Source organism: Rhynchophorus ferrugineus, unplaced genomic scaffold (assembly GCF_030347505.1).
Source record: "Rhynchophorus ferrugineus isolate W39M unplaced genomic scaffold, kcgeb_rfMv2 rfM6, whole genome shotgun sequence".
NCBI lineage: Eukaryota > Metazoa > Arthropoda > Insecta > Coleoptera > Curculionidae > Rhynchophorus > Rhynchophorus ferrugineus.
Genome location: NW_027472585.1, coordinates 32,385,410 through 32,403,563, shown reverse-complemented (window position 1 = coordinate 32,403,563; position 18,154 = coordinate 32,385,410). Strand labels below are relative to the sequence as shown.

Here is an 18,154-nt window from a genome sequence, read left to right as displayed (position 1 = left end):
ATTTATGAAAACTAGAAAAGCATTAAAATGACGTTTGCCGGCTTATAACCTCTTATCATTATCATTTTGAAGAATTTTGCATACGTCTGACAACCGGTCGACTTTGACAGGCTAGTTCTGTTGCACGTTCGTACTGATCATACAGCATTGTGCCTCTTGTTAACTAGATTAAAATGAGAAGGAATATATTGTCTGATTCTAAAACGAATTTATTGCCAAATTGCGGCAGCTAATACATTAAATATCTTGATGAGGTATGTTCAAAACTTCTTTGGATATACTATATACAATATACATACATTTATAATAGTTTTTAGATGAAACATTCCTGCGACGATTTAACAGAAAATATCATGCACACATTTTTTTTACGTCGCCCTTCTATCTTGAAACACAGACGTGGAATTTTTAATCGATGATGTATAATTATGTTTATACCCGATATAAAGCTATTGCTTATAAATTCTTTAGTTTCCATATTATGTGTTATTCTCAGTTTATGATTGTTTTTCATGTACCATTATATTACTAAAGTTTATTAATAAATGTCTTATTTTATAAGTTATTGATTCAGATATATTGTTTGTATCTTCTTTATTCCCTCATTTTATACATATAGTTAAGTATTATACTGTGATTTGTTCTTAAACCGTTCAGATTTTAATTCTATACAGTATATAGATAAGATATTTAGTTATGAATATTGTTGAACGACCAAATAAGCATTTGAAGAAATTTCATGCAGGTCAGTATATATTCTACAGTTAATTCCTTATCTCATAGATAAAATTCTTCTTAAAAAAGTGTCTTCGAGAATAAAACTTCAAAGATATATCACTCCATGTGCTTTCTCTGAGTTAGAAATTTTAATAAATAAAATATTGAAATTTGAAAACAATTGTTCTTGATATTACTTTTAACATGTTTTATATTATAGAAGATAATATTTGCACTAATAAACTTTTGAGCAACAAAATTTGAATTTGAATTTAAAAATATATTTTAGATGAATTTAGGAATCCATGAAAATGTATTCTTGAAATATACATATAATTTACAAAAACTGGCAACGTGGCAAAAACAAATATTACTGCGTATAACACGCGCCCCTATAAGTATGTCCAGTCAGTTACATATATAATATGAAAAATAAAGATGATTGTGAATACGTATTGACGATATATGTAAGGTTCAATTATATTAACATGTACTTTTATAGCCTACTGTATAATATGTACTTAAAATAAAACAATTTTGTCACTGCAGAACTAGATTTCGGAAAAAAAAAAACAGAAATCTTTTGAAGCCAATTTTACACCATTAAAAACTGCGATCAATGCACCAAAACTTCTTAGCTGACCTCACCAAATGTTCATTAAAACATAAACCCAGTATTTTTTTGATATGCTGTTTATTACAATAAAAACATGAACTATCCACAAAATAGAAAATATATTCGACATCATGAATGAATAATTACATAAAAATATGAGTTTAACAAATATGTTTTAAAGTGAATACTGTTTGATAAATGTTATTTCGAAGCAACACTACACAGTTTGATTAAATTATCACGAAGGACTTTCAACTCCTCCATTGTTTCTGTGTTGACCTGTGGAATTTCTGAAACACGAATACCTCTTTGCGGTAATAATGATACTATGCCATTATCCAAAGGTATATTAACATTAGCCATATGTTCAGTAGCATTAGTTCCTATCAGTAAAGGAGAACCTGTAAATGAATGATAAGAACACAATTCATAAATAAATAAATATAAACCTTACCTTGATTTGACCAGGCCATTTCTCCAATCATAGGCCTCCTCATAAATATCTGTGGTGTATTGGGTTTACACTGAAAATTAAGATTAACATTAATATACAAAAATATCAACTGATATTAACAATTACTACAATATAAACATTTTCTATTAATAAAAACACAAACATACCTTAGGAGTTATGGGACCTGTGCAGACCTGTGGCTGTTTACTTGCAGGTGTCTTATATACATTAGTCTTTGAGTGACTAGAAACTGATCTCGATATCCGTTTTTTGTGATCTCTTGTCTTTGAACGTGACAATCTTGTGTTACCTGAAGTAGTGCTACTAGTACTTTCAGCTGTACGGTAACCTGATAAAAATGATCCCAAGCCATGATAGTGAAGCCCATGTTATTGCCAAAGAAAATGATGTTAGAAGATATTAATATGAATTTCATTTTAAATATTGCACTTGAAATATGTTTTAATGTAATTAAACAAAACTAAAGAAAGAAGCTTAAAAATAATATATAGCAATTATGCAGATTATAATACAGAAATAACAAAAGTTAATGAAAAATAAATATACACTGTTTACCTTCATCATCACAGCCCACAGAGATACTCCTTTTAACTGGATTTTTTGTACATTCTGTTACACTTCTATTTCTTGATCTTGTTTGTGATACTGTTTTTTTAATTGTATTTATATTCCTAGAACTCTTCGTCGAATTCAAAGTATTTGTCAAGTCTGATAAAACAACTGTTGTTTCAGAAAGACTATTAAATTCACCACTTTTCTGAAACAATCTGCTTATAAAATATTTCAATTATATAAAAATAATATCTTACAATGTCTTTAACAGATGCCTTTAACATAGACGTCTTAATATCCGTTTTTGAAGCAATATAGTGCAACTTCAAACATTTTAACCTTTCTTCCTTTTCCCTTTCTAGAAGAGCCAACATATTTGCTTCTACGAGTTATTAATGATAATAAATTCCTACTTCTTTCATACATGTTTATCCTAAGAAAATTATTTACCTTCATCGTCGATTGCTTTCATAACAATGTTGCGTTTAGTTGTTGATGTATATACATCTTCAACTGGCTTTTTAGATTGAGCCCTTTTAGTTCTTGGCATCTTAAACAACAAATATTTAGTGCTAAAAAAACTATACTTGTCAAAATCTACCTTTATTAAATCGCTATGCTAACATTCAAAATATAACTGAATCCTATTGACGTTTTTAAATTAAATGACATAAGTAGCGGTTAAAAATTAAAATACCAATTTTAAAATCATATGTCCCTAGATACAGTAATTAACATTTTATAAAATTATCTTTTCGCATTCAAATATTGTTACTAATATTCTAATTCATAAGGGACTTATATATTTGAATAACCCAAATAATTCCAAATAATAGTTTTAAATACTTGGACATTCAACGTATCCTTAGTTCATTCCCACAGAGAAAAAGGTTATGATTACTCTATGGTTCATGCCTAAGCTAATGACAATAACTAGCGTTGCAAATTTAGTAACTTTAATATATTTTTTGCATTAATTTAAATTGTTAGTAGCTTGATCTATATTCTATGGATTACTACTAGATATAAATATTGGAATACTAGTTCAAGTTTTACCGCCATCTAATGGAAAGCAGCAACAACTAATATCAAAATAAAATAAATTTTGTTTATAAATTATATTTTTATATCCAAAAAATTGTCGTTTTAAATAATTTCAGAAGAGTGCACATTGAACGGATCATATTTTTTATATCTATATATATGTTTAAATTATAACAAAACAATTACTATTGTACATAATCTGTGTATGTAATTTTTAATAAAGTACGTGCATACTCCAGGACAAATTATACCACAATTTATTTGTCGAACAAGTAAAGCTCTCAGAATCGATCCAATCCATATAAAATCAAAAATTAACAAATATTTTGCTGTTACAGCATGTTAATTTATTTAATTTTACTTCTACCTAATACATCTAGCATACATATCTCTTACATTTAATCATAAAAAACCTATTGTAGTACTAAGTTGTTTAAGTGATATTTATTTAATACTATGTTTTAAATGCAACAATAAACATGTAACTATATACTACCATAGCATACATAATATTGTCTACAAGATCTGAATGGTAGATGGTTTTTCATTTAATATTGCTGATTTCCAATGCTGATATTCCCTCTGAATTATAGCTTTATCCAAATCTGCATTAATTATTAGTACTGGTGCTGGACAATGATGTAAACATTTATTATTTAACCAATCTTCGTGAATTTCATGTAAAGATTGAATGTACTCTAGGCTCACTAACTTCTCCTCAGGTCTGTTACGCTCCATAATTCTTTGATATACAATTTCCGGTGATGTTCTTAAATAAACTATTAGATCAATGTTAATATTCATGCTATTAGTTATCCACTGAAACCAAGCATCTAATACAGCAGCTGAGCTGTGTGGTAAGATACGATCTCTTTTCATTTTTTCTACAAAACAATACCGGGCACTAAAAATTGAACGCTCCATTAACTTTATAGAGGCTTTAGTTGGTTTTAAGTGATTTTGTAACATAGTAAGCTGTACATATGACTGGAATGTAAAACTCCACTTTTTGGGATCTTCATACATTAACCCCTGAACAAAAACCGGCAGTTTTTTTATACAACAGTTCATAATATTTATATCATTACCAATAAATTATTTCCATTTAAATTCCTCCAACTTTCTACGGGTTCGCTTAATACTTCAACGCCTTCAAAATTATTAAAATATTCCAGAAAGGTAGATTTTCCACTTCCTATATTTCCTTCCACGGCAACTATAAAAGGTCTACCTGGCTGCATATTTTTCTTTAAAATGGAACGAGCCACTTTTTGTAATAAATATTTTAAAGTAGACATTTTACCATACCGGATTTGTTTAAATATTTGAAGGGATATATAACCTTAATTATTTTCATTATAAATTTTAAATACTTCTCTTCTTTTCGTCAGATTCCTGTAGGGATGTCGGTCACCAAAAATATCGATATTTTTGTAAATATTGATTTGTGTTGCAATAGACAAGCAAAATATAGATATTTTATAAAAGGTATATCGCTAATTTTAATAAAAAATAAAAGTTGATATATGGGGCCAAAGAAATGTGGATATTTAGAAAATATTTAAAAAGTAGGCATTTTAATTAATTAATACAACTTAGTTAAAACTAAAATGCACTAGGACTTTAAAATACCAAGCAAAAATAAATACCAATTTTAGAAGATTATTAAAAATAATTTTAAAATATTTAAAATGTTCAAAAAAATATATCTGTTGTAAAATATCTTGAAAAATACGGTCCACAAAAATTTTTTTTTGTTGATATCTCAAAATATTCGATATTTTACTTCAAAGACCTTATATTTTTAATATCTATAGGACTCAAAATTCAATACTTTTTTGAAATTATCGATATTTTTATAAAAAAATCTTAAAAATAATAATCACTATATTTTTTTGCAACAAGTGAAAAAATATTTAAAATTAACTACCAAATTTAAAATTATATTTAATTTATTTTGGAAAAATATCGATATATCGATTCTTTTTATGGATATCTTTTCTACTGATCACAGGCGAATTTAAACTGTAAAGTTTTGAGGTTAAGGATATATGTCAAAAAAGGCGGCAAAAGTACAGAATGTAATATTTACAATAATTTCATGAAACAAATCGTATATGTAAATCAAATATTGGGTAATATGGAGTTGTTAGCCGATCCAGAAAATAAAAAAACTTATGACAAATGTAAATATGTTGTTAAAGTATGGGAACATAAGTTTATTAAAAGGTACAATCGAGTGCCTTCCAAGGTATTTATATTTAATTTTTATGTGGTCCTTATAAATTTATAATGAAATATATATATTTATAGCTAGATATTAGGGAAGCTTCAACGGAAGTTAAGTATGCTTATAAGAAATATTTTCAGCTTAAAACTGCTGCTTTAGAACAAAGTTTTATGGGTGTTGAAGGATTTGAAAATGTAAGTGAAAGTCAAGAAGATGATGACATTGCTGAATTAAATATTATTAAAGAGTTTGCTGAGAATGAAAAAAATAATATAAATATACTTGATAAGGAGGATATTAATGTAGATAATACAGAGGTATGTACAAAAACTCAAACAGATGTGTGGGGTATACATTTAAATAAAACTACTAGGGATGATGAGAATAAGCCTATACAAAATGAAAAAGTTACATCTCAGCCAGTTCAGTCAATTACTAAAAAGTTATTTTGTGGATCCAAATTTAATAAACGTAATCCTAGGAAATCTTTATCATTTACTCAAAAGAAACATAGTGAAGGATTCATGGAAAGTCCTAATTTTTTATCACAACCAGAACCTACTATATTCCATTCATTTAAATCAGAAGAAATACTGACGCATTCGAATATACAAATGGATACTATACAAGAAAAACCAAAGATTGAGAAGATAAATAATCTACCTCCATCGATTCCAATAAATATCTTTGATAGGGTATTAGAAAGTAAAGAGAAGGTAATTTCAAAGAGAGTTGATGTAGATTGGTTAAAAAGAGTAGAAAATAATATTGGTGCCCAATCTAATTTTTGTAACACTGAGTTGGATAATGACAGTTTCAAAACTAAATTAGATTATGATAGCGATGATATTATAGAAAATTCAGATGATGAATTACAACAGTCAAAAAATGTATCTGTATTTCATGTTGCAAAGAAATCAAGAGTCTGTTATGATTACAGTAATGGTAATGTATCTACAGAAAATGTTACACTAGTTATGAAACCTAAGCAAGAAACTTCAAAGAATATTGAAAAAAGTCCAGAAAATGTAACAAGTTTAACACACATTTCCAATATTTCAGAAAATAGTACCTCATCTGAAACTGTAACAACTGCAAAGCCATTAGGAGTTCATAAAAATAGCAAAGCAATTAGAAACAAGAATTTAGTAATAAATAAACGTGAACAGAATAATACTCATAGGGATTCCTTTAGTTTGAGGAGATCATCAAGAAGCAATATTCTAAAAGGTAGTCTTGAAGAAACTTTAAGTGGTGATGAAGATCCCTTTTACTCAGATAATAATAGTGATGATCCAGAATTTAACCCACAGAGAGAAAATAAATCAGAAAAATGTTTGAATTTGGTGGAGTCCTGTGGTAGTTTAAATGAAAGTGTTAGTTCTCAGCCAAAAGTTGTAAAAAAGACTTTACGAGAGAAAAGAGTCAAGAAGGTTCATAAGAAGGCTATGGGAAAAAAGGAGCAGTCAGCTGAAGCTTTGGAGAATGAAAGTAATGCTAACTATGAACTTGAATTTAGTATAAAAAGGAGAATAGTAAAGCCGAGGTGTAGTTCTATTAAAAAATTGATTAAGGAAAAACTCCTTAGCTCCAAAGAATTATCAAAAACAGACAATGAAGGTGAATTTGAGACCATTGTTAAAGACAAAAAACAACAGGCAAAAGATAAGTTGGAACAAAAAGTAGCTGCAGGAACTCTGAATGAGAATTTTGTAACAATAAATTTAAGAAAGAAGGTATTTGTTAGGGGTAAAAAAGGGAAAAACTTTTCAAAATATAAAAAAGCTTTATGGAAAAGTAAGAAGAAAGCATTATATGGTCCAGATATGGATATGGGGGGTTGTGATGGTGGTAAGTTAACATGTTTCAATTGCGGACAGGAAGGGCATTTTGCAAGAAATTGCAAATCTACAAAAGGTATAGCTTGCATAAAATCATCTCTGATATAATGCTACAATAATTTTTTTAAAGGTGATGGTTTATTACCATTAGAGGCACAAGTTGAAGAAGAATGCCCCTTTCCAACCTTAGAGGAAGCTTCAAAGTTGGCCTCAGAAAGTATGCTGAGTATCAGAAAACCTAAACTGGCTGTTAATCAAAAAGCTACTCAGGGATCTGATGAAAATAATCCAGAGAGTATTACTGATAATGAATCAGAAGCGGATGAATCGGAGGATGATGAAGATGACTTTTTTGAGGATCATATTGATTCTGAAACTTTACTGACAGAAATGTTAAAACTGGAAGAATATGTAAAGAAAGTTGATATTCAGGAATATGTAGATAATATAAAAATAGTGAATCCATATTTTCAACTGAATGACCACAATGATATTATAGGTAATAATATTGGTAATCTCTGTAAAAAGCAAGGATCTAAATAATTCTATTTATTTTTAGATACACCAAAAGAAGTTTTCGATGCCTTAACTTTGTTTGGCCATAGTAATTTTCGTGGCGGTCAGGAAAAAGCAATTATGAGGATCTTATCTGGAAAATCAACGCTTGTGACATTAAGCACTGGTTCTGGAAAAAGTTTGTGTTACCAATTACCAGCCTACTTATTTTCCCAACGGGAGCCATGCATTTCTCTGGTCATATCACCATTGGTATCTCTTATGGAGGATCAAGTTACAGGTACTGCTGGTTATCATAATTTATATGAAGTAATATATATAGCTTTGTTACGTTTATAGGTATACCAAAATTTTTGAAAGCAGCTTGTCTTCATACCAACCAAACCAAAATTCAAAGACAGAAAATTATGGATGCCCTCGCGAATGGTGAAGTTAACGTTCTGCTTATATCACCAGAGGCGGTAGTTGCAGGAGAAAAACAGACAGGTACACAATCAGGTTGTTCAATAGGTTTTGTTATACTTCCAAAAACGTTTTCTTATCCATTATAGTATCTCTAAATTTCAGTATACTTGTTCTAGTGATTTTCTAATTTATGGATCCATTCCCAGAAGTCAGTCTCTGGAAGATTGCCAAAATATACCTTCATGATTAATTATTACCTCTTCTTTCGATGAAACAATGAAAGTTGTTTTTCATATATGAATTTTTAAAATATGAAAATAGCCAGAAGACAGATGCAGATATCTGAATAGGTTAAATTAGAGTTTAGTGTTCTCTTCATCAATCTATAGTGGGCGGTGGGGGAGTATGCTGCAGTGGATGCAGTTTTCATAAACACTCCAACAATTTAATTTATTCCACGGTATTTTTTTTCAATCTTGGCTAACTCTTTCAATACTAGAACTATTATTATCACTTTTTCTTTGACGATAGTACATCGCCAAATTGTCGTAAAAGGACGTAATGTCGTTGAAATAATATTTCCCTACGGGCCATTATCATTTCTGTTATGACTTGATAACAACTCCAGCGGTCTTACTATTCTATGGTGAATTTATTGTTTGTGAATTTGCTTCAAATCAGAAGTACTAGTATCTTACATTACTCACATTACAATTTTAATTTACAAATTAACTTATTACTATTGTTTTGTTATACTTATACGAACAAGACGAATGCGGGATGAATACATCTGTGTTTCATAAATTAATTCAGATTACTTGAGCTAAAATATAGAGCAACATTTATACACCATATAAGTTCGTGTGATTCTTCGCTTCAATTTTCTGATTTCCTGCTCGTTGTCTAGTAGTTGTATTGCTTCCATATTGCTGTGATTGACCCTATTTCATATTTTAAGACAAAATCTTGGATAACTTCGTAAATCCATTCGTCACCATGTAGTTCCTTGATGAATTGATAAGTTCGATGATAATTAATCGTAGAACTCTGTTTTGGCTGCTTTGGATTATTAGTCAGTTTGATGTTTTAGTGCAACCCCATATTTGTACCTCATAAGTCCAAATAGGTTTTATAATGGACTGGTAAACCAATCTCTGACTAGCCAATGCAGTTTTATTTTGAATCTGATCTGCTCTGCTTTTTGAGTAATATGGCGTTTTGATAAAAATATCAAAATTATTTAGTTAGATTTGTTAATGACGCCAAAATTTATTGAACAACCGATTAGAATTCCTTCGGCTCAAAACCACCCTAACGAAAAACATGTTTAGGCTTTGGATCCCTTTTACGCAAATTACCACCGATTGCCTTTGCTTGTATTGATGAAGCTCACTGTGTATCACAATGGTCGCACAATTTTAGGCCAAGTTATTTATTAATATCGCGTGTGTTACGGGAAAGTCTAGGAGTTAAAACAATTTTGGGTTTAACAGCAACTGCAACCAAGGCGACGTGCGAAAGCATCATCAATTCTTTGAATATACCAGATGGACTAGATGGTATTATAAGCAAATATAGTTATTTTTTGATAATGCTTTTTTTTTAATTAGGTATTATCAGTGACGTACCATTACCGGATAATCTTCACTTAACCGCTTCTAAGGATGAAAATAGAGATAGAGCATTAATCAATTTGCTGCTTTCAGATAAATATAAGAATTGTAAGAGCATTATTGTTTATTGTACAAGAAGAGATGAATGCGAGAGAATAGCTGGGTTTTTACGAACAAGTTTAAAATATGAAGCTGTCGTGGAAAATACCAATAAAGTAATTCTTGGAACATTAGAGTGATATTTTGATATATATGTATTGTTCTTCATAGAAACGTAAAAGGCTAAATTTGCAAGCAGAAGCTTATCATGCAGGACTGTCGGCCTCTCGACGACGAACTGTACAGAACGCTTTCATGTCTGGTAGTTTAAGGGTCGTGGTAGCCACGGTTGCTTTTGGTATTTATTTAGATGAAGATATTTGATTTTACCTCAAATTGTTTTGGATTTTTTTAGGGATGGGAATTAATAAGTCTGATATTAGAGCTGTGATTCATTTTAATATGCCAAATAGTTTCGAGAGTTACGTACAAGAGGTAGGAAGAGCGGGGCGAGATGGTTTACCCGCTTTCTGCCATGTGTTTTTGGATTCTCAGGTAAACAGTTTCACATACATAACTCCAACTGTATCTTTAATGATTACGAACAGGGTAGGGACGAGAGTGAGTTACGGAGACACATTTTCGCAAACTCTATTGATCGTCACGTCATCCGAAAGCTTCTGCAAAAGATATTTCTGCCGTGTGCCTGTAAAGGCATCTGCCCAAAGCACGAGGTTGCTTTTTCAATAGAGGGAACTGTCAGATCATTGGATATACCTGAAGAAAATATCTCCACGCTGTTATGCTACCTAGAATTACATCAAAATAAATATATAGGTAAGAGTTTTTGTTGACTTTGTTCTTTAATATAAATGAAATAATTTCGATAATATTTGATAAAATAAATAACAAAAATTGGGTAATTGACAATGAAAAGGGAATTTTCTTCAATGAATATTAAAGTAAGAAAGAGCGCTAAAGAAGAAAAAAATAACCTGACGAATAAATGTATGTATTGGATATATGAAGGGGTTTAAAAGAATAAAACCTTTAACTTACTTTAAAATGCTATCATCACCACCATTCAGTAACATAAGCACCCTGTCTCGCTTTCAAATAAAAACTATTCGTAGTCAGGCTTGTTCATAGCCACGTGATAAACGCCACTTTGCACGTTGCATTTGGACAGCTTGTAGTTGTAATAAAATTATTTTTTGGGCTTAGCCCGCAAATTTGCTTTGATGATCTTTCCAAACTTAAACTGAATGAATTTTTAAATGACCCAAATTTCCATGGTATTACTGTATGGAATGGTTTCCCAAGTTTTAGTGACTTTAGATTCCATAGTCTACAGCTGGGCGACCTGAACTGCGAGCTTCTGTTCAAATTCCAGTATACTATGTTAGTTCACAGCAACTTCAGTCCGCCTTTGGTGTCCTTACACCCTGAGCTGTGATGCTTGTTAAATTGATTTCAATCCATGGACTAAGTTTGGAAGTTTCCTAATCGGAATAGTTTATGGCTAGGAGTCTTCAAACTGAGTACCTTCAAACCACTTATTGTGATCTTTCAGCTTTAGCTACGATAGTTTTGCTTGAACTCCGCTTAACTACAACTAGGAATGCTTCAATTGCTAATCCAACACTAACTTGTCCTCTATTCTTGGTACATAATTTGATTCCAGTTAAGGGGTTTAAAGTAAGTATAATCACACCAATCGACACGTATTTAGTAACTTGGCAAAACTAAGGGAGATTATGAAGTTTTGACGCATCCATCATATATACTGGACCTTGTCTCGTCGCCTTGCCGTCTTCAGTGACGCAATTATGAATTTACCATAAAAGTAGCCTAAAAGTTCTATTATCATTATATTGCAATAATGAATTGTTGAAATAATAATTAATTTTCATCAGAGAAATATTTATACACATCACACACATTTGTCATATCCGTTTCGGACATCTGTGAGTTAGAAAATCTGCTAAATGCTTAACTTTTGGTGTTTTTTTTTAAATCTTTTAATATTTTGGCCAGTGGTCAATTTCCTATCTACATATTATGAATTTAAACACTGAAAGGCTTTTTTGTTTGTGGCTTTTTCTTCAGTTATTGTCGGCGCTTTTATGAACCAAATGTTTGTTTAGTCTTCATTATCAAAATGACTTTCAAAACTGCAATACTCAGCTGTGTTTTTCATTTGTACATATTTATTTATCAAAAAAAAATTAACACGAAACATACTCAAGAGTTCACCCAAAGGTATTCAGTAGTTTTTATTTGTTGAGTTTGTATAATAATTTCTTCTGCAGTGTAGTTGCAAATATGTGGGTACTCATGAATCAAATCCGATATATTCGCTGCTGTCCTTGTACTATTAATGAGTCCAATACTTTTTTAAAATTACGTTAATTACAGAATTACTTAATCCTGCCTATACAACCTGTAAGGTCATTTCTTATGGTGGACCTTTACAAATACGTAAGGCTGCTAAGGACTGTCCACCCTTAGCGATGGCATTAGCTCTCTATAAAGGTAAAGAAGGCGAAGACAATATTTTAGAATTTCCAGTAGTAGAGGTAGCCAGTGCGATGGGATGGGAAAGTGGTATATGCAAGCACAAATTAAAAAATCTCGAATGGATAACAGGTAAATTATATCGCTTAAAGTATTTTCATATTTTTTGTCGTGAATCTTCTGTTTTTTAGTGAACAACCAACAGAAAAGATCGTCTTTAAGTGTTCAGTTCACCAATTTAGGATTTAGGCTGCTGGCACCTGGTAATCTGTCAGATGAATCGCTGGATGATGCATTAGATAGTTTGTACAACCAAGTGAAAGAGCAAGAAGCAAAAGCTCTTAAACAATTACATATTGTGCACAAAACCCTTCTGGACGTTTCAGAGAAAAACTACAATCTATGTATTAATCAAGATGAATCTAAAGAAAATGGTCCTAACCCACTTAAACTGAAAATCAGAGACTATTTTAATTCTCTCGACCCACTTGCCGATATTGGAAAAGAACCTCCCAAAGAAATTAATGAAGAACAACTTGTTAAAGATGTTATATCTTTGATAAGTATGTATAGGGATAATCAGTTCACTGGAAGGGCAGTGGCGAGAATATTTCAAGGAATACCAAGCCCCAATTACCCCAGCGTGCTTTGGGGTCGGTGTAAATTCTGGAGAAGTCACATGCATGAGGATTTTAATGAGATATGTAAAATTGCCACACGTGAAATTATTCGTTTTAGATAACTGTTAACTAATAATTCTAAGAAATCGAAAAATGTGTTTTTAAATCTAAATAAATGTATGTTAGAAAGATTTAGTGTATGTTATCTTTTTTATTTATCGACGGTATTTATCTGTTCTGATGGACCTTTTTATTCAATTTTTTAGCTCGGAAAGAAATGTTAGTACTGAAACGATCAGTCGTGATGATAATGTTGCAGGTGCATTTTGACCGTTTAAAAGAAAATGCAACGCATTCAAATTATTGTACCATTTTTTTCGAAACTTTTTACTATACAAATTTTATCTGAAGTCGGTGATTTTTGACCTTATTGTATATAAATATTTATATTTACCTTTAATAAGTATACTAACTATATACAGTATGATTCAAAGGAAATATTCTTTTGCGGAATAACAGAGTAAAAACTTAGAATGATTTTTAAAAGTATTAATATAATTTTGGGCTTTGCTCCATCACTGTGGATGAGACTTAGGTCCATAACCATGATCCTGAGTCAGAACAATAGGTTAAGTACTTAATTAGTAAGTTAATAAGTAAGTACTTAATTAGTAACCTATTCCACTACCCATCTCTAAAGCAAGTTTTGGACCATATATTCCCCGCATTTAGCTTTCTCTGATTTCTCAGGCTAATAACGGATCTGGATTGGTTTAATCGGAAGGGGTCCTGGACCAGCATCAGGATATTTGTTTTAGATATGTTTTATTAAGATATTATTTTATCAAAATAATATTTGTTGCGGGAGGACTCCAATAGCATGAACTGAGAGTTAGTCTCACTGGATCCAAAAGTATTTCATACATCAATAATCACTGCAATAAAGGAATTCATAAGTTGGATTTTCGTTGGATATAGTGTATTGAAGTTGAAGAAAATTACAGCGAAAATCGTTTTTATAGCTTTAAATCTGTTTTTTATTGACACAATGTGGCATTCATCAGTGACTAATACAATAAAATAAGACGATGCAATTCAAATTAACTATGGTTTACACAATTAAATGTGGTGATGAAATGATCTGGAAATAATAAGACTAGACTTGAAAGCTATCGCGCTGTTTTTAAATCGGCAATCTATTTCTTATTATATGTTATTGTTATGGGCTGAACTCACTTTTTAACGTGTATTCCAGGAAGACGTCCGGAAAGCTTGGTTACTGGCGTGACTGGGATCATGTACATTGTTGTATCTTACACTTTTGCATTTTGAACAGTCACAAACATAATTAAGACCATGCCCCAACAGAACCGTGCTAGCAGTTAGTTATCACGTTTCCACCAGTGCCTACGCCAAAAAAGCGTGTGTAAGCGCCGAAAAGGCGCATTTACAGGCAAGGCAATGGCGTCATGTACGTCAGAGTCGACGTCGCCTCCTGACCAATACCCCAGCTATCCTAATTCTAATGGACCATCTTCCGAAGACAGCCGAGAATTGCTCATAGAAGATTTAAGAAAACAGAATGAAGACCTGCGAAAGCAGATAGCCGAAGTGAAAATGTTCGCTCAAGCACAGACAGACGCCAACAGTGCCAACCGTTTCAGCGACTGTTTCTCAAACTCCCCCAAAGGAAAAAATTCCGCCTATAGTGCTCCGTGACAAGAAGAGGTTCATGGAGCTCATTGGAATTACTAAGGCACAATCAGTTGATATTATAACCCGAAACAAAAAGGAGGGCATTTTCTTATTCGTCGCCACAAGCGACGATTACCGAAAACTCACTACCCTGCTCGAGGAAAGAAATTACCCTTACCATTCCTTCTGTCATCCGGAGGAGAGAGCATTCCGGGTAATAATAAGAAACATCCCAGAATCACTCTGCATTGACGAGGTACGTGAACTTCTCTTTGATCAAGGCTTCCATCCCAAATTTGTGCAAAGATGGAACTTAAAATCCGGGATAGAACTATCAATTGTTCAGGTAGTTGTCCCTGACCTATGACCAAACTCGGCGTCATCGCAGTAAAGATCGAGGTTCAGAGGGTAAACGGCCAGCCAATTCAGTGCTTCAACTGCCAGCTTTTCGGGCAAGCCAGCTCGTATTGCCGAGCCCCCCCACGGTGCGTCAAATGTGCCGGGCATCACGACACTAGATCCTGTACCAAAATTCCAGAAGCACCTCCAAAGTGCAGCAATTGCGGTGAAATTCCCACCGCAAAAGTGACCGGTTGCAGATGTCGTCCTGTTCCAAGAAAACTAAAAATTCCGACCGAATCCAGGCCTCCCTACAAGGTTCTGCGTGGAGTAACCAAGGTGGCAGGAAGCTAGCCCAAAAACTAGCGCCATCCAGCCTGCTCCAACCAATACACCGGATCTTAACTTCCCAATGCAGGCGTTTACTGACCCGCAGGTTTTCCTGCAAGTGATCGCCCTGGCTCACCAACTTACTCGTCTTTTCCCAAATGTCGCCGCCTAATCGGCAACATTTACCTGTTTCTTTAACTTCCAGCAGCCTTTTAAATCTTCGAAATGGCTGTTCCGAAATCTCTTATACTGCTGACATTGAATGCAAACTGCTTACGCGGAAAGCAAGCAGAATTGGAAGACGTCATGACATTCTATGAGGTCGACATCGTTCTCATCCAGGAAACTTTCCTGAAACCTTCGCATATCGTCTCTCTTTCGAACACTTTTTTGTCTACAGAAACGATAGAACTCCGGGTCGAGGCGGTGGAACCGCCATTCTCGTCAGAAAAGGAGTCAAACACGAGCTCCTACCCTCGTTATCAGTAAACAACTTCGAAACAACCTCCATTAAAATCGATATCCAAGAACGTCCCTTCGTGATTACATCCCTGCACAGGAAATCTTCTGCATTCAACTATACCGAATACCGATCACTCGTCGAAGGAAAATTCCCAAAAATAATAGGTGGCGATTTCAACGCCTACCACCCCACCTGGGGGTGTTCCAGAGCGAATCCCACAGGTAACGCCATCGTAGCTCTAAGTGCAGATCTGGGCTACGGTCTTGCCCTGCCAGATGAACCCACCCATCACCCCAGTACATTTTCTCAAGGCGCAGCAAGAGTCCTTGATTTCTTTTTTCTTCAAGACGTAAATGGCCCTTCCGAAGTTCGAATCCTTGACAAACTAGATTCTGATCATCGTCCGGTTCTTCTCAAACTCGGAAACTACGCCACCACTAAAGTCCCGCTAACAAGATTCAGGAAAAAGACCGACTGGAAAAATTAATTAAATTAATCTCCCGAAATCCGACCCAATTCCGAAAAATAACACACCAAAACAGCTCGAGGAAGCCGTACTCAAGTTAAATCGTGATATTCAGTCTTCTCACGAATCTGCCATACTCAAAATTTCATCACAACCCCAGCCGTGGAAAAACAACCTTCCCGCTTCTCTTAAACGTGAAATTCGCATCAAAAACGGTTTATGCAGATTAACTCGATTCACCCTTGATGCTGCAGACAAAAGGGAGGCGACTGATGCTGCAGACAATGAACCTCCACTTGGCGAGCAATGAAATGAAACTCATTTCTCGCGGACCAAAGACTGTATGGCCCACCTTCCCTCTGGCGTGTCTCCAAATGCCTCGTGGGGAAGACGCACAATGTCATCCCCCCTGAAGTCAGCGGTTACAGGAAATTTCGCAGTCCCTGACCAAGAATTAGTCGAGTTCCTTGCAGAGACCTACGAAGCCTAAATGAAATGCCTCCCACCCGCAGAGAACACTAAAGCTAAAGACAATGACACTGTCATCAACGAATCAAACTCCATCAAAAGACCAGTAACCCCAGCCTTTCTTCTCATTTCGTGTCTCCAAAGTCTCTACAGACTATGATCGGCAAACTTCAAACCAAAAAATCTCCAGGTTTCGACGGAATATCGATTACCCAGTTAAAAAAGCTCCCGCATAAGCAGCTCGCAGAACTGGCAAACATAATTAACTCCATCATGAGGCTGCAACATTTCCCGTCGTCTTGGAAACACGCACATATAGCGGTTATACCCAAGAAAGGGGCATTTCGAAGCTTGCCGAGAGGGCAATACTCTACGCTCTCAACTGTTTCACAAAGGAAAACAACATCATGACAGATGAACAATTCGGCTTTCGCGCTCATTACTCATCCGTCCATCAGGCTACCCGTCTGGCCGCACACATCCATCACGCTCTTGACCAACGTAAAAAGCTTGGAGCAGTTCTTCTGGACCTAACCAAAGCCCTCGACAAGGTCTGGCACGATGGATTGATCGCAAAGTGCGTGTGGTTAGACCTCCCAGAAGACCGAACCGTTCTCATCAAGTCCTATCTTTCGGGCAGATCTTTCCAGGTCAAGATCAGGGAATCACTTTCCAGTCGTAAACAAATCGATGCTGGCGTACCTCAAGGTTCCCCGCTGGCTCCAGCCTTATTTAACCTCTTTATTTCAGATCTGCCGAGAAAAGAGCACATTGACGTCGTGTTTTACGCTGACGACACTGCTTTCTTCACGGTCGTCAGGTTCGAAGTTACAATTCATGAACGTTTACAGAAGCAGCTCGATCAAGTGGTTCAAATTCTGGAGGTTGCAAATCAACCCCCTGAAAACCCAGGCCATCATTTTCCATAAGAAGCGTTATGCACTGCGCGTCTCGCAACTTAAGATCGACACCGCAATAATTCCATGGCTGGATAACGTCACGTACCTAGGTCTCCACTTCGACCGGCGGTTCGGTTGGCATTCCCAAATCCAGAAAGCAATCCAAAAAGGTTCGGGGATAGCAAACCTGCTATCTTCTCTGATCTGCCCTTCTAGCAAACTTCCCATCTCCATCAAATGCTTATTTTACAAGATGTCAATTCGGGCCGTACTCCTCTACGGATCTAATGTCTATTTCAAGTTTGTTAC

At 34.0% G+C, this 18,154-nt stretch overlaps 3 protein-coding genes across 5 annotated transcripts; 1 reads left to right on the top strand and 2 right to left on the bottom strand.

Moving 5' to 3' along the window:
* Positions 1–1,398: 1,398 nt before the first annotated feature.
* Positions 1,399–3,102, bottom strand: borr (borealin-related). Of its 2 annotated transcripts, none has more exons than XM_076408721.1 (7): positions 2,962–3,102; positions 2,811–2,910; positions 2,618–2,742; positions 2,364–2,565; positions 1,955–2,136; positions 1,788–1,857; positions 1,399–1,734 (listed from the first exon to the last, which is right to left on the bottom strand). In XM_076408721.1, the coding sequence occupies exons 2-7, from the start codon at positions 2,908–2,910 to the stop codon at positions 1,535–1,537; spliced, it is 879 nt and encodes a 292-aa protein (XP_076264836.1). In that variant the 5' UTR covers positions 2,962–3,102; the 3' UTR covers positions 1,399–1,534. The 2 variants fall into 2 exon arrangements, with proteins under 2 accessions (XP_076264836.1, XP_076264837.1); XM_076408722.1 differs by having other exon boundaries at positions 1,955–2,097.
* A 361-nt stretch (positions 3,103–3,463) lies between these two features.
* On the bottom strand, positions 3,464–4,761 carry LOC143199011 (deoxynucleoside kinase). The gene is made up of 2 exons (XM_076408724.1): positions 4,493–4,761; positions 3,464–4,436 (listed from the first exon to the last, which is right to left on the bottom strand). The coding sequence occupies exons 1-2, from the start codon at positions 4,700–4,702 to the stop codon at positions 3,921–3,923; spliced, it is 726 nt and encodes a 241-aa protein (XP_076264839.1). The 5' UTR covers positions 4,703–4,761; the 3' UTR covers positions 3,464–3,920.
* A 671-nt stretch (positions 4,762–5,432) lies between these two features.
* Positions 5,433–13,376, top strand: RecQ4 (RecQ4 helicase). 2 transcript variants are annotated; one of them, XM_076408544.1, is made up of 12 exons: positions 5,433–5,655; positions 5,718–7,551; positions 7,606–7,974; positions 8,035–8,271; positions 8,331–8,477; positions 9,728–9,955; positions 10,007–10,224; positions 10,280–10,406; positions 10,464–10,603; positions 10,657–10,885; positions 12,467–12,697; positions 12,757–13,376. In XM_076408544.1, the coding sequence occupies exons 1-12, from the start codon at positions 5,506–5,508 to the stop codon at positions 13,305–13,307; spliced, it is 4,461 nt and encodes a 1,486-aa protein (XP_076264659.1). In that variant the 5' UTR covers positions 5,433–5,505; the 3' UTR covers positions 13,308–13,376. The 2 variants fall into 2 exon arrangements, with proteins under 2 accessions (XP_076264659.1, XP_076264660.1); XM_076408545.1 differs by having other exon boundaries at positions 5,448–5,655; positions 5,775–7,551.
* Positions 13,377–18,154: the final 4,778 nt, after the last annotated feature.